The following is a 26,794-nucleotide window of genomic DNA, read 5'->3' on the forward strand; positions in this document are numbered from 1 at the left end:
CCTGGTGCCGTGCGGGCCGGGCCGCGTGGTGCCGCGTTGTCTGTGTGGGGCCTCGATGGGGCTTCGGTCCGCGGCCGGAGCCAACGTCCGCCTGTTTCTTCGCAGGCGAAACCGAGCATTTCTGTTGGGTGTTTTGGGGCCTGTTTGGGTGGGAGGGGACCTGTCAGTGCCATTGACCTCTTCTGCGCAGCGTTAAACCCTGCTCTGCTAAAGGCCCCTTCTTTTTATGCCTAACTTGCTCAGGACCGCGGGCTGGGGTTGATTTAGCATGTGAAAGGTGAATCTAACACCTGTTCACCTGCCACCCTGCCAGAAGAAAAGTTTCCTGTCCGAGATTACTTCATCATTTTAAGGGCTAAATTAGAAACTTGTCACTTATTGGCATCCATGCTGATCCTCTGGAGAGTGCTCTGCAGTCTGGCATCATTGGGTCTCCGTAGGTCCTGGCCCACATGGGACCTTTGTCACTGGATGCACTGGCTTTTCAGTATCTAAAGGGGAGCTATAGGAAAGAAGGCATAGGACTCTGTTAAACAGGACAAGGGGGCATGTTTTCAAGCTAAGGAGAGGGGATTTGGTTTGGATAGGAGGGGGAAAAAAAAAAAAGCAGTAAGGCTAATGAGACACTGGAATGGTTTGCCTAGAAATGTGGTCTGCCCATCTCTGGAGACAGTCAAAGGCAGGCTGGACCAGGCTCTGAGCACCTTGATCTAACTGTAGGTGTCCCTGTTCATTGCAGAGGAGTTGGACTAAATGGACTGTTGAAGGTGCCTTCCAACTCAAACAACTCTGTGATTCTTTCAAAAGCTGGAGCTGTGCTCAGTGCTGGCTGTGGTCCTGAGGCAAGCTTCTGGTAGCTGGAATGTGCTCCTTGCATTTACAGTGCACTGTCCTGGTCCAGGCCCATGCTTGTAGCAGCACAGTGACTTGTGGTATGAGCGCAGGGCTCGTGTGGTTCTAAGCGTCCTACCTCTTCCATCTTTGAAATTGCATTTTTACATGCATTGACCTACAGTTGGTTTATCTGAATGTGTTAAAACCCTCAATATACTATTAATTCATTGTTATCTTATATTAGAAGATCTGGGAGATCTTGACTATTAACATTCTCTGGCTTTTATATTCACACTGACTTCATTCCAGGGAAAGCCCTGATCTGGTGGTTCCATGGAGCCTCCTCTTGTCTGGGCTGTTTTTGGGTAGAAAACTGTGGAAGCCCACAGGTATGATACAGGGTCATCTAAGTTGGCTCTGCAGTAACAGTGTAGAGTGAAGGCTCTACCAGCGCTAGAAAAGCTTTGCTGCTGCCGTGCTGAGAAAGTATAGACATGCCCTTGGGCAAATATCGCTGATTGAACCCCACTTTACAGCTCTAGGCAGCTGATTGATTATTATCTGCTTGGATCAAACTGTCACCATCCTTCCTCTCATCCTTACTCACCCTTCTTGGTGCAGCGTACTTTCCTGTCCTTGTTTCTTGCTCTGTCTTCAGTGATATTGGGCCTTTGTATGCTAAGTGTCAGAAAAATAGTCCATTAAAAAGTGAAATAGCGAAAATGGCTGAGTGAAGAATTTTATTTGTGAATGAGAGGTACTGGGGGCTATGTAAACTAATGCTTAGGTAGACTGCAGCTCCATAGCAACAGAAGTCATAAATAGCAATTTTGTTAGAATATGTAAAGATCTCCAATTTACATCTGTTAACTCAGCACACATTTTTGTGAATTTAAGACTGATGACTTGCACAGGTTTAGACAGGAGGTTTCTTGAAGCAGAGATCCTGAAGTTCTTGGCAGTTTCCTGATCTGAGGGAACATCTTGCTTCTCTCATCTAATGCAGTATTACTCGGGAGATATTTTCAGTCCATAAACCATGGAGCACATCCAGGTATGGGCTTGCAAGAACTAGCAAAATTATTACAAACATTGTTTCTATTTGTGTCTATAATAGCAACTGATTTGATGAAGAGATTACTAGTTCAGAATAGATAGTACTGAGGCCCCTATTTCTCCAAAGCAATTATGGTTTTCTTTTAGATAATATATCCTGAACTGAACATGTATGGTTGGAAGCTGCCTGAAGAACAAATCATTGTTTCAAACTCTTATGCTCTCTGTGGATATTTGACTACATTTGATAAGTGCTTGGTGAAGCTTTGAATTTAACTTGATAGTTAAACTTGGTTTCTGTTCACTGAAACTGCTGCAAACTGAACCAGTGTGTACAAAGCTATTCTGTGGTGAAACATGTATGCGCACCGAACTTTATAAATAGTTGGGCTATTACATGTGAACAGTTCATTGATCCAGGTACAGATCTACTGCTGAGAAAGGCTGATTAGTCTTGCCTTACCCCCCATTCTCTTGAAGTTGTTCAGTTGGGAAAAAAAAAAAAAAAAAGAGCCAGAAAGATGTGTTTCACTTGCCTTGAGTAGGCTTGATGAAGCTTAATGTGGGCAGCATCAGTGTGTACTGGTGGTTATTATGTTGGAAGAAAAGTAAATTTGAGAGAGGATATCAGGACAAGTAGCTGCAGGTATCACATTTTAAGTGTGAAAAGCATGTCTAATTATGTCCCTGTTTGCACAGCAGCCTGCTCTGTTCCTTTTTGATGTGACTTAGGAAGGAATGTTTCTATTCTTTTATTATCAGAATTGAATGTGGACTTGAATGTTTGAGAAAATAAATAAATGGAGATGGCTCTTCCCTCCTGAACATGACCATTTTTCAAAAAAAACTGTACAGATACCATTTGTTAAATCTTTCAGAGGGAAAACATAGAGTAGAGGAGGAATGCGCAAGCTTATTCAGTGACAAGGAGGTGAGACATGGGGTTGCAAAGGACTCCTTGATGAGGTCCAGGAGCAGTACTGCAACAGTAACCCTTATTTACTTAGCCCAGTGGCTCTTCCTGCTTGTCTTGAAATAGGTTATGCAGTTTATGTAGGTTACTGTTATATAAGCTGCCTCTTCTCTATTTTTCTAGCCAAACAGTATGTCTTAATTTATTTATTTTTTTTAATTCTCATTTTTTCCTATGTGGGAAAGGGAGCTTGATATCACGGAATCACAGAATGGCCAGGGTTGGAAGGGACCTCAAGGATCATGAATTTCCAACCCCCCTGCCACATGCAGGGCCACCAACCTCCCCATTTAATACTAGACCAGGCTGCCCAGGGCCTCATCCAATCTGGCCTTGAACACCTCCAGGGATGGACGGGGCATCCACAACCTCTCTGGGCAGCCTGTTCCAGCACCTCACCATTCTCATAGTAAAGAACTTAAGAACTTAATATGACAGATATAAATGTAGCTTTCTCTCCTCCAACTCCCTGGCTCTGGTGAAGGGAAGACTGTCTGTTAGTACCAGCCGCAGGCTTTGAAGCTTCTTCTCTTTCAAAATTTGCCTGTATTCTTGTTTATAATTTTTGGTAATTGACTTTTTAAAGCAAACTTTGAATTTTGCAAGTCCATTTTGTTTTTTTATTATTATTATTTTTTATTATTTTTAAATGAGGGCAAGTAATGCTGTTGCCTTTCCATAGTCTTTAGCGGGGATGCAGGAGGAGCAATGTTTTAAGTGAAAGTAGTGTGTGTTTCTTTAAAACCATACAAGAAACCCTGTTGCATTCCACGGAGAAATGCTTTTATGGCAGCACTTTAAAAGTGATGACTATGGGAAATTACATGCTTGTCTCAGTGTCTTGACAAATATGAATTTAATCCATGGAGGCGTGTTGCTTCTACAGACACAAGACGATCAGCACTGCAGGAAATAAGTATTAATTAAAATTACTAGGGGAAAAAAAAAAAAGAGAGAGAACCCCTTCAAGTTCTTTCTCATAAATTTGTTATTTGTTTTACTTGCATTTAACTTCTTTTTTTTTTAAATTCTCTCCCAGTGGATGCCTGAGAAAATAGAAGGTGCAGTCAGAAGCAGTATTAACTTGCCCTTGAGAGCTGGCACCGTTTTTATTCTGTTCCTTTTGTTGATATGTATTTAGTAAAGTGTTGTGTTGTTTTTTAATATTGGCAAAGGCCCAGAGTAGCATATCACGGATGAATAAAAAAGCCACAAGTTATGCTCACCATCCAAGATGAGAATTTGGGCATTTTATAGAGCATTTTTTATAGGCCACAGCTTATTAATAAGAGCTATGTTAGGTACTCTTGTGTTTTCAGTACTTTTTTTTTGATCTTTAAACTGAGCTGCCCTGGTTGCTGAGTTGGATTATTTGAATGTAGTAGGGAAAGAATGACTGTAATTCTGAAAGTGATTTAAAATGCCCCAAATGCTCTGTGTAGTATGAAACCTAATGTGAAGTGTTGAGACAGTACGGGGCCGTTAGCAAGTATTTTAATATATAATGAGCTGTTCCCATTTCTAGCAATATAAATTTTCAACAGATAAGCTGTGAGATATAATCTGAAAACTTTTACTTTTTCATTACTGAATATTCACTAAACTGTTCTTTAAAGATAGGAAGAAGTTCTGTAATTGAGGAATTCAAGATATTTCAGGAGTCTTAAGACTTGAAAATGGTTAATGGGCAAAATAAAGATGAAACAACAGAAGATTATTATTCAGTGTTGTAGGTAGAATGTAGACTTCTAGACAGGAAGTCAAACATTTTTTTGAGTGTACAGGTAGCTGAGGGGAGATTTGAACAAGCTCTGTTTTATTTCAGTAAGTACAAGAGTGTCCGCTGTGCCCTCATGCCAATGTGTTTTCTTGTTTTCTTGCAACAGAGGATAAAAACATAAGATGCAATTCCCTTTCCCTTCAGTGTTGAGGAGTTGCACTGATCTTCAGAAAAGGCTGCTGTTCTAATGTGTTTTTTTATTAGTTTGTTTGTTTGTTTTACATTTGTTGTCCTAAAAAAATCCACAAGCAATAAAATCCATGTTGATATAAGGGAAAAATTCTGAATTAATTGCTTGCTGAAACACACATAGAACCAAAACAATTCCTGGACAAATCTGAAATGTGTGCTTGAGCTGAAGAAGAAAGTAGGAAATGATCTGGATCCCAGTGTTTTCTTGGTCTCATCTTGTTTCACAGGGCAGATCTTTCAAACTTTAGAGAATCTTTATTTTTACAGCACATAAAAGCTTCAGGTAACTCACAAAGTAATGTAACTGCCATATTCCTTAAATCTGACTGAGGTGAAAGTTGCCCAGTCATTTGGGCTCAGGTAGTACGTTGAACTGCCAACTAAAGCTTTGCTCTTTAATCTGATTTTCAATCTTATTCTGGGTTTCAAGATCTGCCTTATTTTTGAGAACGGGAATTTGAAATCATGCCTTTTAAGGCATGCCTTTAGAGCGTATTTCTCTCCTCTTGCACTCTTCCCTGTGTGCTAAGCATTTATTAGAAGTTCCAGCTTTAAATTTTCTCTCTCTTCAGGCTAGGTCATCTCCTAAAGCTTTGTCAAAGTTTTCTGCTTGTACTGACTGTAGTATAAGGAACTGCAGTCTTTCATTTGGACATACTTCTCTGCTGCCTGTTGGTTTTCATACACAGGCTGAAGGGGCCAGTGTGGTTTTCAAACTTAAAAGCTGTGTTTATTTCAATGGAAAGGTATGATCTTAGTAAAAAGAAATGTAGAACAGACTTCAGACATCAAGGGATCTTAGTGGCAGATCTGAGTTAATAGGTTCCTCTGAGTCAGGGAGGTGATATGCGGGTTCCTCTCATCTTTGCAAATCACTTACTCTTCTGCAAAACAAGAATGAAGGCTTGAATGCTGCCTTTTTTGGAGCTGGCATATGAGACCACACAAAGCAATGAAAAGTTGACCGAGGAAGAGGCAAAGGCATTCAGAGTTGTTTTTGGACTAGAAGAGCTGATGCAGAGCATCTGTGCTTGGTTTGGGGCCCTTCTTGGCCTCTCTGTCAGCTGTTTTCTGGAGTGACTGCGGTGCTGGGCACGGCCTCCTCTTAGTCAAGCTCTCCTCTTGTGCCCTGGCTCCTGGCTGCATGGCTCTCTGCCCTTCTAACACTGGTTAATGGTTAGTCACTTGTGCCTTAACCAGAGAGCTGTTTCTTTGAGATGCAGCTGAGGTAAAGCAGCTTCAGGACATCTCTACCCCTTATATACCTTAGCAGAGCTTGTTCTCCCTCTCTTCTATTTAAAACACAGTGGGCAGGACTGGTGAAGCTTTGGGTCTAGAAATTCAGTTCGTTATCATGGAGAACTGTGGTTAATGAAGTACTGGGTTCAGAAATACCCTGGAAACTGGCGTGTCTTTGATAGGAATAGAGTTTAGAAGTTTCCATTTTATCCTTGCTTGCCAAGTACAGCAGAAGATTGCATGTCACTAAAATTCAGCAGTTTTCCATTCTGTGGTTGCTGCTTGTTACATCCATCTTCTATCCTCTTGAGATGTGCTTTGCTAAATCTAAAAGGGCAGAGACAGAGATGGGGTTTCTGTGTGAAGGAAAATAGAAGCAAGAAATGCTGTCTTGGGGAAACTCTTCCCAACTTTTAGTTTATGTAATCCACTGTAAAAGCAGGGAAAAAGATAGAAAATTCTTTCTTCAACAAAAGAAAACTAAACTGAAACTTTTAGTTCACCTTGTCAAGGTGTTTACCTGAAGGTCAATGGGAGCTACCACTTCACAGTGTTAATGATTTTTCTATTTTGTAGTTTAAGAAATGGGAATGGAGGTAACAACTGACGTTTAGACGTCCCTTTGGCAAGAGCCAAAAATTCTTGCCCAAAAAGTGAGTGTTTATTATACCTTACCATTATGTCTGTTACATAAACTAGAGAAAAAATCAGAAGTATGACTTAAAACAAAAGCTCTGAAAATAATTTAATAACTCTTGCTGCATAAAAGCATACGAAATGAAGTTTCTGTAAAAATCCTATATTTTTTAGGTTTTGCTGTTAAAAACTGTTTAGTTACAAAGTCTTTTTTAATGGTCATTGAGATGAGCTACAGATATTTCTACATGAATATTTTAGCTTCAAACAGCTCTTCCAATTAAAGAGGATGAAACCTTGTTTCAAAACCAAGTGTTACATTCTTCTTTTTAATGGATGTTAATGAAACAAACCTTGAATTACATATGACAGGCACAACATTTGAACTTGGTCTCCAGGGATTTCTTTTACTCATACTGATGCAGGACACACTTGAATTTTCAGTTATGGCTAATAACTCTTCATGAGTAATGCTGCTTCTCATCTGATGTGCTATACAAGGATTAATTGTTCTGTTTCACACTTTCATCAGCATTTTACATCGTCATTTATGAGATTTAACCTCTTGAAATCTTACAATCATGTTGTTTTTTGGTGTGAGAAAGAAAAATAGCACTTCATGGGACTTCTTGAATTGAACTTAAGTTTCTTACTTAATGTGACAAGTGGTTTATTGTAACCTGCTGTAGCATAGTAATATGATGGTTGATGTGTTTATTGCTTAAATTCAGACTTTCTTCAAGTTTTAGAAGAAAACTATGCAGTCTACTTGGTTACATTGTTCAAAATATATTACCTTTTCTTATTCTTAGAAATGGATGATGAAGACTGTGAGAGGAGAAGAATGGAGTGTTTAGATGAAATGTCCAATCTTGAAAAGCAATTTACAGATCTCAAAGATCAGTAAGTATCTTAAGTGCCTCATTTGAGGGTCTGTTCTGTGAAAATATTGTGTGCAACTGGTGTTTCTTGTCTTTCAAATATCTGGATATTATTTTTGGAGAAGAATAATGGTTGAAAGTTCTGATGTGGTTTGCAGGCAGTTGCTCCAGAATACTTTCTCTTTGGTGTCTCTGAAAGGGAAGAATATATACCAAGGAGACACATGCACATGATGTATACAGTATGTGTATGCATATGCATGTATACGTACATAAATGTATTTATTTCTGTTTTGCTGTAAGAATAGTTCTGAAGTGTTGCGGTAAAGGGCAGGTGTGGTTCTGTTGCACCAAGGAATGATGGTCTTTGGAGAGGTATACCAGGATCCTCCTTCTCCTTGTGTATATGTACGACTTGTATAAACAGACTCAAGCATTGTGTTTGCTGAACTAGACACGAGGGTTTTTTGTAAGGCATCGTAGCAGTTTTTATTGCTGGCATCGATGAAAATTTCTTGTGATCGCTGCAAACCAGATACCAATACTGACAGTGAAACTAGTGTTAGGTCTGTTGGTAGTTTACCACAGTATCTATATCGCTCAGTGAAGACCTAGTAAGCAGAAGAGAAGAAATGAAGAGCCATGTGTACTCAAAAGTGGATGTGATATTTTTGATAGTATTTGATATGTGGGTTTTCACCAGAGATAGAGTGAGGGCTGCTTCAGTAAGAGCCTGCCTGTCTTTTTCCTTCATTTGTGGTTCTGTAGGAGCAGGTATGTGGACAAGAAAATGAGTTTCTATCTAAAAATCTTTTTCTCCCTCCAGTAATGCAAGCATGGAAAATTTAAATGGTAACAAATCTTTAATTTACTTCTGTAGGTGCACCATGATATTAACAAAGAGTCAGATTAGCTCTTCTTAAAATTCCTTCTACTTTGTACTTACTTTAAATATATATATATTTTAAAATGTTTATTGTTTTCAGACTTTACAAAGAAAGATTAAGCCAAGTGGATGCAAAACTGCAAGAGGTCATAGCTGGAAAAGCACCTGAATATTTAGAACCATTGGCAGCATTACAAGAAAACATGCAAATCAGAACCAAGGTGGCAGGTAGGCATACAAAATGAATGTTTCTATTTCAACAATATGACGTTGCTATTCATTTAAACATCAATTTTATCAATTGCTATGATTTTTACTTTAAAATTGCTACAAGAGTATGTTTTAAAAACACTGAAACACTGTGTCATGGTTTTAAACTTAAAATATTTTTCAAGTCAAATTGAATAGGTTGCTTCTCTCTTCTTTATTTGTCTGATAACATCATGCTAAAAATATGGCTTATTTTTCATTGAATAGCTGTCTTTGTGTAGTGAGCACAAAGTTTCTAAATTAGAAACAGTAAACTTTGATGCTTCATTGTTACTTTTGACTCCAGGCTGTGAAGAGAAATTGAAATCTTCTGGTCTGTGGCGCTTTTCTCTCTTTTGATAGTCTTCATAATGCTTTCCCTTAGCTGGTGACCTGGCATTTCTGGGTTTTAAGATCTTTATCCAAAATCTACTTGATTAATTCTGAGTAGTACTTTTGCCTATTGCAGAAGATGAAGATTCCAAGTTGAACTTCCCAGGAGGTGTGACATGAAACCACCCTTAGCTTTTTAGTTTTAAATGTGACTTTCCGTCAGTGCTTTGATGTAGGTGGGTGTGAACAGGCAGAATATTAAGGATTCTCCTGGTTCAAGTCTTCAACAGCAATGAAAATCAATGTTCCAATGTAGTATTTTTCCTGAGCTCTTTCTACAACTTTTCTGAAGTCTAGAAATCAGATATTTTAATTTTTTTTCTTTTTTCATTTTGTCTTCAACTCACTGAGATTCAGAAAGTCATTTCAGAGGATGCCAGAAATTGCAGAAAGAGGTTTTATTTGCTCTTACTGTTTCATAGCCTTGACAGAAGTGGGTAGTATGAGGGTTTGAGCTCCAGCAAGTAACTCATAAGGACTGCAAATAAGCAGTGACTATGAATTGATAGGTGCAAGAAATAGACTTAATACTCAGAAACACTCTTATTTCATTGAAGTCTATTTCATTGAGTGGAATAGTCTTGTTAAATGATGTGATTTATTAGTGTCGTGCTGCGTAAAGCAAACCTTGTTCCACACATTCATTTGTAAAAGCTCATTCTTTCATTCTGTTTTCCAGCTATTTGAAACTCTCAAAGTATTATTTAAAATAGTAATTAGAAAGTAGAATAGGTGAATACTTATGTGTTTGAAATTTGAAGATATCCAGGGTAATTTGGTAGGCTGTATGAAATAGACCTATTTTGTTAGGTTAGCATGGTAACTAGTATAACTGTTGACAGATAGGGCAAAAAGTGATAGTATTTATTTTTCTTCAGATATTTAGATTTAATGAATTAAAGGGGATTAATTGCCAAACAAAATATATCTATTTTTTCCCTTTTGTACATATTTTGGGACTTGAAGGCAATCTTAAAAGAGAATTTTGAAATCAGATATTAGCTAAAGAAAGTAACGTTGTCATTTGTTTGATGGCAGGTATCTATAGAGAGCTTTGTCTGGAATCTGTGAAGAACAAGTATGAATGTGAAATTCAAGCCTCTCGACAGCACTGTGAGGTTGTGCCAGCTATTCTGTATCAATCATTTTCCTTTACTGTGTGTCATGCTTTCCAAGTTCAGTGCATATTTTTATGTTTTAATTTTTTATGTTCTAATTTTTCTATTGCTGTTACTTGCTATTTTAACGTGATCCTTTTGTGATATCAAAATCCATGTAAAAGCTTGTTCAAAGCAATCAAAGTTAGGTTTCTAATAGGTTCGCTTTCATACAAGTGTAATTTTCTTATTTAGTAAAATGAGACTGGTAAAAATCATTTTGGTACAATATTTACCAAGACCAGTAACTAAAATATCTACCATAATTTTAGCAAAAAGCACCTTACATTTTTGTGATTATAATAGTCTTATTCAGTTTTTAAGATATCTCGATCAGCTAGGGATAGAGTTGCTGTTCTTGTGACTGCTTTTGAAAAAATGTTTCTCTGCTTGAACATAACATTTCCATTGAAGCATGTAAATAGTGGTACTGTAGTCCAAATACTAAGTACCTGTGTGTCTGACCCTGGGGCGGAACTGCTTAGATCCTCATGCGTGCATTGTAGTCCTCCTCAGCATCTCTTTACAGTGGCTTAAATGTGTGTTCTTCAAGGTGGCTGACTGTGTTCTTGAAATTCCTGGTTCTTATTCTGACACTAAATTAAGAGTGTACACACATACTATTTAAAATTCCATTTTCTGGTTGCCTTACAAAAGAAAAGGTACAATGTAAGACAGACCGTTCATTACTGGCTCTCTTCATTCCTGTGAATACAATCCTGAGGTTGGTCAGAATGCTTTAAGATTCGCAGGATTTCTTATCCACAATTGAATGATTTTCTTTGGCTGTGTATTATTCATCTTTAAGGTTGTCCTTGTTGCTTGTTTTGCTGCTATTCTTTTACAGTGGAACATTTGGGATTCAAACATGCACCATCCAAGAAGGGTCCCTGGAGAAAAGCTCTTTGAAATCAGTAATGCTGCTTGTAGAATCGTTGCTCTGAGTATAGCTATTCAGCAAGAATGCCTCTGTTGCCCGTAACATCTTCTCACACCTTATTTGTTATCAAGACTAGCAGCAAAACAGGTGTCTAAACACAAACAGTATTTCATTTTAAAAAGGAAGCTTTAAAATGGTATCAGAATAAATAGTACTCATTTGACACTTCAGGTATATATAAGAATGCTTTTGGATTTTCAGTTCAATTGAGGATTATTTTTTATTTAGTGGTAACGGGTTGAGAAATATGTAAAGGGGGGATCTGTGGAACACAAGTACTTTGTAACTTGAAGGGAATGTTAACCACACAGATATCTATTGGAGTAGGAGTATTCAGTTGTTTTTATTCCTGAGCTGATTTGTTTCACTGATTTTGCTTCAGCGTTCAATTTGAACATTGGTGTTGTAAGTTTCTGTTACTATGCTGTGCTGTGGGCAGAAGCAGTTGAGATACAGAGATCTGCTGAATTGGCTCTAGGTCTGCAACCTCTGGCAGAGATATGGTGGCAAATGAGTAGATGCAGTGACTTGTGGTACTTAAGCTGGTTGTTTGTTGTTGTTTTTTCATTCAGTGATTAAGTCCAAGTCTCTGTTTCCTCAAGTTGTTAGTGGTGTTGGTCAGTGAACATGAACTTAAGAATGTAAGTCAGTTGTGCTTCCTGTTTGTGTTTTAGGAAGTGTGCAAGTGAAACTCAGCTTAATTTCTTTCTTTAATTAAAGTTCTAGTTTTAGAGAGTTAAGTGTGTTTAGAAACTGCCTTTAAAAGGGCAACTATTCAATACAGATATTGTATAACTTCCTTATCACCTCAATATAGGGTGTTATAATTGAGAGTAGCTGTACAAAAAGTTCATTTTTCTCTTTCCAAAATACCTGTAGGTGGAAAAGAGGTTAGACTACAACATACTGTAGAAAGCTTGCATCAGGGTGTATTTCCATTGGTGCATTATTAGCACTTTTTATATAAGAGCATTGGAGGCATTTTGTTAATCTATGTGAATCAGAGATAATCTTTTAAATTGATGAACTAGCTAATCTTTCTAAAGCAGTTTTAAGAATGTTTCTCACAGCTTTAAGGTACACAGTTTTGCTTTCACAACTGTCTAGAGTATTCTGTGTGTGCTGTAGATTCTTTCTACTATGAGTAGATATATCAGTTCTGTGGGAAAAGGTAATTGCAAATAATATAGTAGTAGATGATAATTCTCTATAAATTAATACAATCTCATTAACATTGGAGACTTAATAAAGCACTTTCAATGGAAACATTAACTTTTAAGAAAGCTGGAGTAGAACTTTAATGTTTTGTGGTTACTCACTGTGAATAAATCTTTGCTATCCAAAAGGAAAATATTGAGCACTATTCTGGAGGTCTGGCTATGTGCTTTGTATACTTGGTTGTTCTTGGTACTGATACTTGATAACCATACATATGCTGATGCCAAGTGAATGTGCCATCTCTGAGGAGCTGGGATCTCATGATAAGGAAATGAGTACAGGGCTATATTGTATGCTTTACAGCTCTGTAAAGCATTCACCTCAAATCTGTTCTTTCCTTCTGCTGAGCCTTTAAATTACTGTAATACAGAACTTAGTCATGCTTCATTTCTTGTTATTTTAGAGTGAAAAGCTTCTGTTGTATGATACTGTACAAAGTGAGCTAGAAGAGAAGATTAGAAGACTTGAAGAAGACAGACATAGCATTGACATTACCTCAGGTGAGTGAAAATGTAATTTTTTAATTTTTTTTTATTAAAAAAAATTCAGGTAGCTATACTATTTCTGTGAGTTTCAAGTTATTCCATAGAATGCTATTCTGAACAACAGTGTAAGGTTTGTAGGATGGGTTTGAATTTAAGCTTAAAACAAACTTTCGTCCAAACTTTTCATTCTTTAGAGAATATTCATCTATGACTGCATGATCTTGTGACACTTTTGTTCTATTCAGAATCATCTCACCAGATTGCCCAGAAATAAAAACAAACACTTCTCAGATTTTCTTTTCTGTGACAGCAACTAGGTATATGCACTTCTGATTCACTCATTCTTATTATTTCTTTTCAGAATTATGGAATGATGAGCTACAGTCAAGGAAAAAAAGGAAGGATCCATTTAGTCCTGATAAAAAAAAGCCTGTTGTTGTATCAGATATCCTTTCATTGAAATCATTGATCATTCTGGCAGTATTCACTACTATTTTATAGCTAGTCATATTACATACGTCATTAACAACAAGTTGAAGTGATAATGCATTCTCAAAATTTATTTTTGAATGGCAGGTGGTATTCTAATTGAGATTAGAGAAGCCTAGTTGACACATCCTGTCATGAAAATTAAAATTAGGAATCTATAATTACTAGCTATGTACAGAGACTGTTTATAAAAATATCTGTCTCTTAGAAAAATAGGAGCTGTTTGGCTCATCTTTAGAGTATTTGGTGTAGGTACTTGACATCATTTTTGCAGTATAGTTAGAAGGAAAGGAAGAGCTCCTGAACTGGGCCCTATGTATATTAAGGAATGCACTGCACGTAACGAAGAATGTATCTTGAAGCATTCTCGGTCCTGTTTTTGTGAAGAGCAAGGAATATGGGAGAAGAGATTGAGAACAAAAGGGCTTACATAGTTGTTGCAAGTTAGGAAAAGTTTTTTTTCTTAGGTGGAGACATAGAAAGGTGATAGCTCTGAAAATAAATACTCTTTTTGGACATAAATGAATAATGAGTAACTTTTCATTACTACAGTCACTTTAAAGGTTAATTGGATGGAAGACAGTATATGAGGTAAAGTGTTGGCTCTCAGTGTAATGGAGATTCAGCCTGATGAACAGTTAGCTACAAAATGAAAGCAGAAACAGGCGTTATATCTGCAAAGTGCAATTTGTGTCACTTCTACTTCATAGATTTGCTTCTCTTACTGGGGCATCTTCAACTCAACTTATGACTTCTTAACAATCTCCAAGTCTTCAGAACCCTCTGATTAATTGTCTCAATTCCTGGAATTCTTAATTTTTATAGGCATTTTTTGAGCTTGAGGTTCCTGTAGAATGGGTATAGTGTTTAAGAATTTTGTACCAGTATCTTCTATAAAGCTGTAGATGAGCATACAGTGCAGCTGAAATTTCTAAAGTTTGAAGAAAGATTCTTGTCTCCTAAGAAAGAAACTGAGTATTCCATTTTCCTCCTGTCCCTAATCCATGCTGTTATTGCTTATGATTTTAAGGTAGTTGTGAACTGGTCACTTTGCAGAGATCTATGTAAAGCAAGTACCTAGGAATTCTACAGTGCTCTTGATTTGTAATTCTCTCTTATTTAGAGCAAATTAAAACAAATACAAAAATGCTGAAGGATTCTTGAAGTTTCAAATAGAATGTAGAATACCTTAAAAATGATAACTTTAGAAGAGATTATACGAGTGCAGATGGTTTTTTAGTGGCATATTAAAATCGCAGGAAGTTCTAACTGTAATTTATAACATTGCAAGTAGAATGATTTTTGGAACAGGGATGGTATGGTTGTATGACAGTCATTAATCTTATTTTTATGTTGAATTCCAATAGTATGAATATATACGTGCTATTACTTCTTTTAATAACTTCAGAAGTATACTTCTAGGTTGCCTAATTCAAAGATGCATTTATTTTTACTGAGCTTCAACTTCACTCAGGTATTTTTTCTGTGAGACAAATATCTTAATATCTTCGTTCAATCTTTAAAATATTAAGTATATTACTATATAAATAAATAAAATTATATTAATATATAAGTATTATCACTGTTTAGAAGAGTTTTCCCTAACTTTTTCACGCCCCTATATAGTTTATATGTTACAAGACCTTGATATACTTGAAGACTGGACGACAATAAGGAAGGTAAGATGAAAGCATGAATGCCTGTAGCTTTGGGTTGCTTTGGGTTCTTGTCTATTCCTTTTCCTTAATAGAAATATGTAAATGCATTTCTAATACCATCAAGACTTAAGTACAGGTATGTACTTATTCAGTGGTCTGTTAATGATTCCAGTTTGAGCCATGCTTTTGCAACTTTTCCTGCCTCTACGCAAATCATGCAAAGGAATCTGAAAAGGAGATGGCAAAAGTTCTGCCTAAGTATTTCTCATCTCTGATTTCTGTGATGGAGTGAACTTGAGGCCTGTATCAAGGCCATCTGATTTCTCATTGTTTCTACCAAAGTCTGTCATGCTATGATAGTTTGATAGTGTTTTGTTTAAATAAAGATTTTTGAATATATATAATATGTTTTGTTTTCTGATAGTAAATGTATCATTTAATGATGATACATGTTCTTCAGCCTCTCACTACACCTTTTTTTTTTTTCTTTTGGCTTAAAGTATAATGCTGTGTTTTTCCCAACTGTAAGAGGATCGGGATTTACAGGAAGATAAATTCGTTTGACTGATTAATGTTTGGAAAAAAATAAATCCAAATTTTGGGTACAGAGTGTCTTACCAGATCTTTGCCATAGTGTTAGTGTAACTTGATGTAATCAAATGCTATTCTTGCCTTGCATCTGCAGTTGGAAAATTTTTCCCTATATTCTGGCAAAAATCAGTGCTTTCCAACTTGTGAAGCGGGAAACTACGTTGTAAGAATTCGGAAGCTTTCTGGGAAATGGTGTTGAGTTTATTTCCATCTGTCTTGTGGTGCCGATGTGAAAACCTGTCTGTTTTCCTGTCTCACCAGAGGCACAGATAAAAAATAGCTTCCGCTCAGTTTCTTTGCTGTAGTGTAATGTGATTTAAAGCAATAGCAACAACAACAACAACAACAACAAAAATTAAAAATCTATTTTGCTGCTGCATATGATTCACAAATTTTCACTTGCATGAATTGTCTGATTGTGGGTATAACTTAATAATCCAGAGAGTAGGTTGTGCAGATAGCACTTAGTTTTTCAGTATCAGAATTATTGTTATTTTTTAAATAGAATTATATAATGGCCATTTTAAGGATTTTATTTAGAAAACTTGAGATACGTAAAATCAAAACTCATTAGAGAAGGTCATTTTTCCTCCCCAAACAGTTAAAAGCAAGTGTAACTAAGCAGTTCATAAAGTAACATGTTTGTTTTTCCCCCAAAAAAGTACTTCAGGTTTGTATTCGTTTCATAGTATCATCAGTATCACATAACATTAATGCTGCACATAAAAATGTCTTGAGCTATGCTGCACGACATCATTTGATTTGATCTGGCAATTAAGAAAAAAATTCTGCTTACTGTCTTCATTTTCTTTTGTTTCAAGGCAATGGCTACATTGGGGCCACACAGAGTAAAGCCAGAACGTAAGTAAACACTGTTTGATTTCACAAGACAGAACTTGCAATATACAATGATGCATTGAAGCAGGCTATATTTGTTTTAGCCTTGGAATACTGACTGCAGGGTGGAGTGAGCTGACTGACAGATGTGGATTTTGTCTATCCCTCCTCTGAGTTGCTGATAGTTGCAGCTTGATTGGTGATTATGTCATTGATGCGTGAATTGTAAAAATTATTTAAAAAATTAAGACATCTAAGAGTGGGCTATACTAGTGAATATTGGTATATTATGCCAATATTTTCATAAAATGAGGCAGGAAACTAAAATCACCTGAATTTGAAAGGGGCATTCTAAACGTGCCTTGTGTTCACTGAATGCTGCAGCTCTGAAAAAACAGGTGTGGGAAAGGAGTGGTAAATGATAACATGGTCTGAGGTAAGAAGCATATTAATTGTAGGTAAAATCAAATGCTTAGAGGTAGTGAGTAATGAAGAAAAGGGGGAGAAGACAAGCGAGTGGTTTCTTCAGTGGTGAGTTACTGCTTGCAGTCTGAGATAATGCACTGATGAAGAGATTTCATATTCTGTGTCTTGTTGCATTATTCTAATTGTGAAAATTGACATTGTAGATAGGAGAGTTGTATGGAAGAGAACTCCTTTAAAATGGAAATACAGCTTTTAATTTATCTAACTGGAAATAAATATCTTCTAATTTTCTTGCATTTGGAGTTAATTATCTAGAGAGAGGCTACTTGGTGACAATGGAAAAACTGCATATTCTGTGTATAAATAATTTACTGAATGTTTATTTCTAAATCTTACCTTCTGCCAATTGATATTAAATTTGATCATTTTAGCACCTGTCAAATTAGAGAAACATCTACATAGTGCTAGATCTGAAGAAGGAAGACTGTATTATGATGGAGAGTGGTATGGACGTGGACAGACGATATACATTGATAAGAAAGATGAATGTCCTACAAGGTGAATATTATTCATTTTATACAGCTCTGTATATTCCTGTTAAGCAAAAGGCAACGTGGTGGCCTTGAAGAATAAGGCTTAATTGGAGATAACCTGCAATCTTTACGAAGTTGAATTTCACTGAAGGTAATGTATTTCTCAGGATGGGATTTTATTGAAGGATTGAAGATCTTAACCAGTTTCTGGCCAGCCTGTGATTTAGGGGTTGTGTTCGGAGATTTTGTTGCTTTGAGACTTTGACCTGTTCGCCAGATGTAGAATAGTATGGAAAACTACTTTTTGCTGTTAAAGATAAGCTATTTTTTTCCAAAATTTAAAGAATCACAGAATAGTTTGAATTGGAAGGAATCTTGAAGATAACTGAGTTCAAAACCCTCTGCTGTGACAGAGTTGCTATCCACTAGATCAAGATATCCATGGCCTTATCCACCCTGGGCTAGAATGCCTTCAGGGATGTGTCATCTGCAACCTCTCCGGGCAGCCTGTGCCAGTACTTCACTGCCCTTATTGTAAAAAACTTCTTTCTTTTATCCAGTCTAAATATCTTCTCTTTTGGTTTTAAGCTATTTTCCCTTGTCTTCTCACAGAGGACCCAGTTAAAGAGTCAGTCCTCTGCTTCCGCTGTTTTAATCTGTGTTTGAGCTGTTTGTCACCAATTCTGTTTGGAAGAAACATTTTAAGGTTTGGGTTGTTTTTTTGTTTTTTTTTTGTGTTTTTTTTCCAGTGTTTGTGTTAGGGACTCTCCTTTGTGTCCACAAGGAGCATAAAAGCAAAGATCATGTAAGGATGATTTGGTTAAATTAAATAAGTCAGGCTTTAGCTTTATTTTTCATGGTCTTGGTGCTGGGATTAACGGTTGAATACTTTCTTCTTTGTATTTATTTATTTATCTAAGCTTTGTTTTTGCTCTACACCTTGGGCTTTTGTATGTTTAAGCATTTTCTGGATATGCTTTCTAGCGCATTGTGGGTTTACTGTGGGTAGCCTGTTGTTGATTACTATGAGTGACTGTCCTTTGTAACAATTAAAGTACTTGTAGATGTTGTGAGGATTTTCTCGTAAAAGGAGAAAAAATAGCTGGCTGAAAATTCAACTACCTACTAGAGACTTATGCAGTTACTAAAAAATTGTGTCCTTACAATGGGGCTGGTACCCTCTGAGACCAGTGTTTATACCTACTACATATTTTCATTTACAGTACAGCTGGAGTTTTTGAGATTTTTTTACTCTTAACTTTTCTACATGCTTCTTATTTTTCTTTCCCTGACCCTTCTTCCCCCATTTTCTGTAGTGCCATAATTACAACAATTAACCATGATGAAGTTTGGTTCAAAAGACCGGATGGAAGCAAGTCCAAGCTATATATTTCTCAGCTACAGAAAGGAAAATATTCAATAAAGCATAACCACAACTAACTATTGCTAAGCCATGCTTGATGTGCCATGGGATGAAAGTTGTATTTAATAGCATTTTGTATTCCTTATAAATTTACAGCAGTATCTGATGTGTATTTGTAGTGCTGTATGTAAACTTCATACGGATGGCTTTCAGAAACCTGAGGATGTTAAATCATGTTGACAGACATTTTACCTCTAAATTGGGTCCAGTGCCTAGATATGAAGTATGCTCCTCCAATGTAATGGCTCGGAATTTCTCATTAAAAGTTAATCTTTTAAAATGGAAAAAATAAAATAAAAAATTCTTTTTCATTGGTGACCAGTTTGTTTGATTAAAAATGATACCCATGATTACCAGCAACTCACTTGTGGATGTAAATTTAGCTTGTTCAGCTGTTGCTTTTAAATAGATTGTAACATGCAAAAAGCATTGTTTTATCCGAAGTGGATTGATTTATTAAAATTATTGCCCTCGACAGCTCTGCTATCTGACTGTGTTCTATTTTGTGAGGTTTACTACATTGTTTGTAATGAGACAAAGCTAATATTTTGAGTTAAAATTTTTCAGGAGCACTTTTCTAACTTAGGATTATACAGAAAACATATTATTGGTAATTTTTTTCTTCTTCCCCAGATTATCATCAAGATTTACGTGTAAAGTAGATAGTGTTATATGCAGCCCACTAAGGGTGGCTGCTGGGACGATTATGTAAATACTGTTGCATGCTTTGATTATTTGATCCATAGTTGTATGGAATATGGTGAGTTTTTTTTCAAAAGGGAAATATTTCCCCAGAAATCATATAACTGGGCAAATTTTCACTGTCTTCTTCACCAAACATTATTTTCCAAATTTCTGTAACCCATTTCATCTTTCATCGCCATTGTATACCAGAATTATTTTATGCGGCTTAGAAAGCTGAGTTTCTCTTGTATCTTACTGTTTAAGCCACCAAGAAAAATCCTTTATCCTCCATGTTACTGTGATGTGCTTGAAGCATCTAGACTGTTAGATGGGATCGTTGAAGAATTTTTAATGTGTTGGTTTTGTGCACTTTAATCTCCACTTACGATGACTCTGTGGAGCAAGAAAGCATCCATTTGGTTTAAAGGATCACAGCAAATAAGTATTTTTTATTGTAACATATACATTGTTTATTCCTATACTAATTGTCTCTTTTAGTGCAGAGTGGTAACTACTTTCTGAATGCCAAATCAGTTTCTTCTGAGTGATGCTTTTCTACAAGTGTATGACATGAATAATGTATATATAAAGTATCAGTTGACATTGGCTTTTAACAAGATGAACTGTATGTATACAGTTGTTTGATAAACTTTTTGTAATAAAATATTCGTATTTTTTAACTTAGTATATAAATAAATGATTGGTGTTAGTGGACATCCTCAACATTGTTGTGCTTATTTGTTTTCTAGTCTTGGTGCTGCTGATGTAACAACTCTGTAAGCAAAGTATATTTAAGTTTGCAAAAAGCATAAATCATTTTAAAGCTCCTTGACTTGTGCTTTCTTTCTCTTGAATATTGAGAGTGTGCACACTTGTTTTTTTCATCTTACATTTTTTCTTCAGTGTGCTATGAAAGCACTGCTCTGCACATTTAAAAATTACATTTTAAGCACTCTTAAAAATGTCTCGGCTCCTGAATGGCTTGAAATCATTTGTACTTCGGGTTGCTGAGGTCCCTAAATTGCTCAGTGGTTCACCTGTTTTCTCCCTGTATTCTGCACCACACTGGTTGCAATCAGTTGTTTCTAGAGTTGTTTCTAATCTGATATCTTTGGGTGCAGAGCTTTGCTTTGTACTACTGTGCCATTTGGGTTGACACCTGGTGAGCGTGGTTTCTCTATTCAGAGTAACTGCTCACATGAACTTGGTTAATAAGCATAGCGTTATGTCTTGGTGGTCAAACAACTGAGATCAAACTGTTCCATTTCTGTAAATATGATTTATAATTGTTTTGCTTCTGCATGAGCTGTATTTGGTACAGGTTACATATCTTTGTATTATTTTGTCAGTTAATGGTTTGCCCACTGTCATAAGAGATGTCTTGAGGAGACTTTAGTCATTTGGAGTACAGGCATTGTTAACCTCTTGGTCATCTGTCGTTTGCACTGCTACAGGAAAGCTTTTCAAGGTTCAGTAGTTTTGCTTTAACCTGCAAGTGCGATTAAATTCAATGAAGCACTGAAAGGAATAAGGTGTTGGGCATACTATTTATTTCTTGATCTAAACACTTCGTGAAAGGAAAATAAATAAGAATAATAGGCACTGACAAGAATAACTTTGTTATACTTCAGAGGAGATGCTATTTTTGCTGAGCAAGGTGACCTGTTCATTTTTCCCATAACAAAACTGTGGGTGTATTTAGTTGAAATGCAATTGATGTGACCCAAAAACATTCAGTGTGGTATCTTGTAACAGCAAGCCCCTAAGCTTTCCAAATACACTTGAATGTTGATACTTTATCTCACAGTGTGTTTTAAAACTGTGAAAATCAGCTATTTATTTATTTATATTCCATGGAACATCTTGTTTAAGATTTGGAAGCTAAGGCTTGCATAGCCAGCTCACCATCCCCACCAAGTGGCAAGGGATGATTAAGTACTACAGTTGTCACACTGTCTCAAAACCTATGTAGCCTTCCACTAACAGGTTACATTTGTTTCTTTGTTTTTCTTCCTTTTTTTTTTCTTTTCCTGTGGAAGAGCTGTGGGTATTTTCATTGTTTTGTTTTGCATGCGGGTTTTTTTTTCTGTTTGTTTTGTTTTTTTTTTTGAGGGCAAGGGGAAGTGGTAGAGAAGAAAGCACGTGGTCTATAGACTGCACATTTAAGTAGCTAAAATCTGCGGTGCTTTTGTGCATCTCAGGTTGGTTCAAGCCTGTCACTGTTCCTGGTGTTAGCTAAATGACTTTCTTCACACAAGTTCTGCATGTGATGACTCTGTCCAAGCACATCCTTTTACAGACAGCTTAGTGAGCTCTATGGTAGGCGTACTCAATTCTTCTGACAGAAGTTGATCATAAACAAGGCCATCCACCATTGGAGCTAGGACAGGTAGGCAGTGATATGCCTCTGGTACGAAAGCTACCTCGGGGTCTTGCAGCCAGGTGCTCTGGGTGACTTGTGCATACTGGTGGTGCTGTTGGGAACTGCCTGGGTTCTGGAACTGCTTCAGTGGCTCTGTGGCATACGTGTAGCTCAGCTGCATAGTGCATCTGCAGTAAATCAGCATGGAGTTTGCAGCCTACGATTTAATCAAAAGCACAGCATGTGTTCCCTAAGCCTGCTATTTCCTGGAAATGCCAACCTAACTGTCCTTGTATTGTGTATGCTTTTATTTTCTCTGTACAGAGAACGTGGTCTTGGCGAAACAGAGGTGACCCTTAATCAATGTTTAAGATTTTTTTCAGTTTACCTTTCCATTTAGGTGCTTCCAGAAAATGATGTGCTGAAGTGCTGCTTCAGCATGCTGGCTCACACAGGCCTCATTTCTCAAAGTCTGACTTTCCCAGGTGTTGTACAATGAGTTGGAATGCTTGAGGTGAGTGGAGAGTTTCACCAGCTGGCAGAGGACCCAAAGTTAGGTGTGGGCTGAAGGAAATGTTGAAAGGAAGACATTCTAACTACAGAATAAAGATCAAAGGGTAAATGGACCAACTGAAGTGTATGTCAAACATCAGCTTTTCAAAAAATGTGAAATGAGTAACATAGCCCTAGTTACTAATGAGTAGAAGCATGCTGGAATAGGATGATGCCAAACAAAATAGACTGCTTGATTTATTTGAACAGAGGGCATCAGATCAGGCATCACAGAATTGCAGGGGTTGGAGGGAACCTTAAGAGATCATCGAATCCAACCCCCCTGCTAAAGCAGGTTGCACAGGTAGGCATCCTTGGATCTTGAATATCTCCATAGAAGGAGATTCCACAGGCTTTCTGGGCAGCCTGTTCCAGTGCTCTGTCACCCTTTCCGCACGTCTGTGTGGAACTTCTGATGTTCAAGTTTCAGGCCATTACTCCTTGACCTATTGCTATACACCACCGAGAAGAGCCTGGCCTCATCCATTTGCCTCCCACCTCCCTTTAAATATTTATAAACATTAATCAGGTCCTGCCTCAGACTTCTTTTCCCCAGTCCCAGTTACTCAGCCTTTCATCATAAGGGAAATGCTCCAGGCCCTTTTTCCTGTGAGCAAAATGAGTCAGAAACAGCTGGCACAAACTTTTTTTTGTTGAGATTTTGTTGAATCTGCCTTTCCTTTGTGACCTGGGATCTGGGGGTATCCTGCTCCTATGCTGCAGAGAAGTGTTGTGCTGAGTGCCTGCAGGTGGCAGTATGTTTATGTCCAAATTCCTCACTGGTAGACTACAAATTTTCTGTCAAGATCTAGCTTGATTTTTTTGTTGTTGTTTTTGGGTTTTGTGTTTTTTTTTTAATTCTGTTTCCTTCAGTTGTAGCACTACTGCAATTGGTTTTAATCCTAATGCATACTAATTAAGGGATATTTAGAAAGAGCAGATAGTACACGGAGCTCTAAAGAAGGATTATCTCTAGCTACTGTATCATGGAGAAAATTGGCGTGTAAAGGCTTAGGAAGCAATAGAAACGGATTAGATGCTTTCTAGTTGCTATAGAAACAAAATATGTAATTAAACAAAATGAAATATATTACAACTCTTACACTGATGAAAGTACTTAGGAAAGGTTGGACAATAAATGAGTGTTTTATGCTGCAGTACCAACCCAAGAAACAAACAGAGCTTTGGGATTATTTTTCAGATAAAATATTCATCTGCTGCCTTTTGATGCTCAGTTAACTCAAGCCAAAAATAGTTTGTTTCCTAACCTGAAGCCATAAAAAGGAGTCTTAATAATAACCAGTAACTAACGCGGTGAGGTCTTGCATCAGTACTGCTGCAAATTTATACAATTAATGTGAATAACAGTAATGTAATGCTGATGATACTGTAAAATTAATAAAAAGTTGAAGTATATTTATTTTTTGGAGAAAAAAAAAAACATGTTATTTTCTGAATATTGACTGTTTAATTATACTTGCTTTAAAATAACAGATCCCTTCAGCGTTTCCTATTCCAAAAGAGTATGTTAGCAGATGCACACCCTTGCTCTGTAGAGGTTACACTCAGCATTTGTGATACCAGTTTTGCATGTCACAATAACTCCTTTTGACACTTTTGAGCTGTGTGTACTTTTGGATTACTTTATCTGCAAGGCAAACGAAGGCAAGACAATTTTGAATAGATTATATGTCAGATCAGAAAGTGAATGGTGTGGATTTAGCACGCGCTGCAGATGAACTAGCAGTTAGTGCCACCTGCCAAAAGAGGGCACTTTGGGGTTTCTTATCAAGTGCCGTTTACTTCAAAAGTTTCACCTGAGTTCTCAGAACATTATTTCTTTTTTATATCTTAAAATTTGATTGTTGACAATTCAGAAAGGTTGCAGTGGTTGCTACTTCTTTGTTAGCTTAATTTTGAAAGTGACCGCATCTGCTAATGGTAAATAAAGGAGGCACGTTTGCATAGAAGGAGCTTTTTATTTAGCATATGGCCTGAAATGTGGCCATGGAAGGAAGATCACTGTTTGTTAGCTTCTGATTTTACAGAAAAGAAAAGAGAGGTAGAATGCCAGTATATGATTCTTCATCTTTATTTGTCAGAGTGCAGCTCTGACATTCCCCAGCCTGTGTTTTGAGCCCAGCGTGATGAACAAGTTATTTTACATTTAAGGCTATGAATTGGGCTCCAATTTTTATTATCCAGGCACTGTTTTGTTGGATCAATTATTGGGTTGAAGTACGTGAGTAACTTGAGTGAGATAAAGTCTGTGCACGGGAAGTAACCAAAAGGTGACTGTTCAGTTTCAGTTTTCTATTACACCACATTAGCAGCAGGAGTCAAGTCACAAGTCAGTGTAAATGCATCACCGTTGTTCTATGAACTCACCTGTGCTGAACAGCCCAAAACCCAGCCAGCATCTGTGAAAAAGCTGTGCGATGTTCTGATAAAATGTACTTATCAGCAGTTACTAAATTCACATGCTTGCCCAGGTTTTTTCATTCTTTTATTGTATGGTCTTGCTGCTTCTGTAACTGGAGTACTCAGTAAATCTCTAAATAGAAAGCAAGAGAAGCTTGTGGGGGTGAAATGCATGGTTCTTCATTTTGTTTTAAATTCTTTCTTCCATTTTTTCCCTTCTAAATAGTCCAAGATCCATATATAAGTACTGCTAATGATTAGGCAGCCGTCAGCCAATTCCAACATGCCTCCAAATGAACCATTTTAATCAGCCTTCCTCTGAATTGGGCTCTATCATAAAAATTTAACGTGCAACTCACAAAAAGCTGTTTCTTATTTAAGTAATGTCTTTTTTTTTTTCTTTTTTCTTTTTTTTTTTCCTTCCCTTTGTGGGGTATAAATAGCCCAGTATTTTTTGGAATAGTACAGACTAAAAATGTTTTCCTAGCCATGGCTCAGGATGTGGGCTGCTTTATTATTGTATTTCATAATGTAATAATTTTTTTTATTGTAGAAGAACTAATCCTGATGGACTTGTACTTGCTTTATGAGGGAGGCCATCACCACAATGGTCATCTCTGGAGACATAATACTATTAAAATCATCATCCCTGGTTTTAACTTTAGAAGCATGCCTGCCAAGACTTGTTGGCACCTGCATTTGGTGTTACCCATTCACCAGCATAGGGAAATTTGGCATCCCTCCACTGGCAGGAGCAACAGCACTGTGAGTAGGCAGCTGCAGTCCCACCTCTGCGTCCCGGCTGTGTTTGCTGTTACCAGGTGAAGTGGAGCAGCAATTCCACAGAGCTTCATGTGTGGTGTCACCATGGGCCTTCTCTGAAACCTCTCCCTGCATCATCAATGGGATTACAGCTTATGTTTAGCAGTTTTATCAGGGGGACCAACAGGAGGACAGATGAACAACTGATAATGTGCTGGAATAAATCTCATTTCCTTGGAAAACTGAGCTAGAAAAGTGTGTTTAATATCAAAAACTGTGAACAAGCAAAACACAGCCAAGATGTGTCTGAGATCACAAAACCCAAAGCCCTGAGCATAGCACCAGCTGGATGACAAGTACTGGACAAGATCTGCTATAATCCTTTTTTCTGTACCTTGAATATTCATACAAAGGCCTTGTGATGTTAAATTAATTACAGCACAGCTCAGAAACCAGATCTTCAGAGGATAAAACTGCAGTATTTTTGAACAGGTAGAACTACATTAAACATTAGTCTCCTATGTATGAGATTTCCTGAAAGACCTAAAATGTCATTGTGTAGTCGTTTCTCTGGAACAAGATATCTTGCTAGAAATCCTGTTGTGGGTTTCTATGTTGTAGTAGGATTTATTTTTAAAAATTTGAGCTGCTAACAAGGTTAAATAAAATGAAAAACCTGTTATAGATTAAGTCACTTCATAAGATGTTCTTAGAGAACGTATTTCTGTGTTTTCAGGGTCATGTCTGCTTCTAGTCTTCTCATTCAATTTCCATATAAAATGAATATATGCCAATTATATACGTTAACAATTAAATTCAAGGTTTTCTATTATTGTGAAAAGAAAAGATTCCAGAAGCTGTATAGAAAAAAGTCACAAATATTGAGCATCCTTATTACTCCATTCTGATTTATGTATGCTGTTGTTTATGAATGGCTTCCCTCTAATTAGGTTTGCCATATAAAACAAGTCCCACTGATATAATAAGGTTTGAAAAGTATGAGCATAGGCATTAACCATTTAGACTTTGACAAAATCTTCCAGTTTGTGTAACTGACTTTATACCACATAAAAGATTTTAAAATATTTTATGTTTGTTGTATGGGGCTGCTGAATCACGGCCTGAACCTCTGATTGA

General features: G+C 37.0%; 1 protein-coding gene across 1 annotated transcript; it reads left to right on the top strand.

The window, feature by feature from the left end:
• The first annotated feature begins 7,498 nt into the window (after nucleotides 1-7,498).
• Nucleotides 7,499-20,283, top strand: BRMS1L (BRMS1 like transcriptional repressor). The gene is made up of 9 exons (XM_010711680.3): nucleotides 7,499-7,613; nucleotides 8,578-8,705; nucleotides 10,158-10,237; nucleotides 12,838-12,934; nucleotides 13,281-13,364; nucleotides 15,023-15,087; nucleotides 16,479-16,518; nucleotides 17,352-17,478; nucleotides 18,770-20,283. Exons 1-9 carry the CDS (start codon nucleotides 7,525-7,527, stop codon nucleotides 18,891-18,893), a joined length of 834 nt encoding a protein of 277 aa, XP_010709982.1. The 5' UTR covers nucleotides 7,499-7,524; the 3' UTR covers nucleotides 18,894-20,283.
• Nucleotides 20,284-26,794: the final 6,511 nt, after the last annotated feature.

The sequence above is a fragment of the Meleagris gallopavo genome, chromosome 5 (genome assembly GCF_000146605.3).
Source record: "Meleagris gallopavo isolate NT-WF06-2002-E0010 breed Aviagen turkey brand Nicholas breeding stock chromosome 5, Turkey_5.1, whole genome shotgun sequence".
NCBI classification, from domain to species: Eukaryota; Metazoa; Chordata; class Aves; order Galliformes; family Phasianidae; genus Meleagris; species Meleagris gallopavo.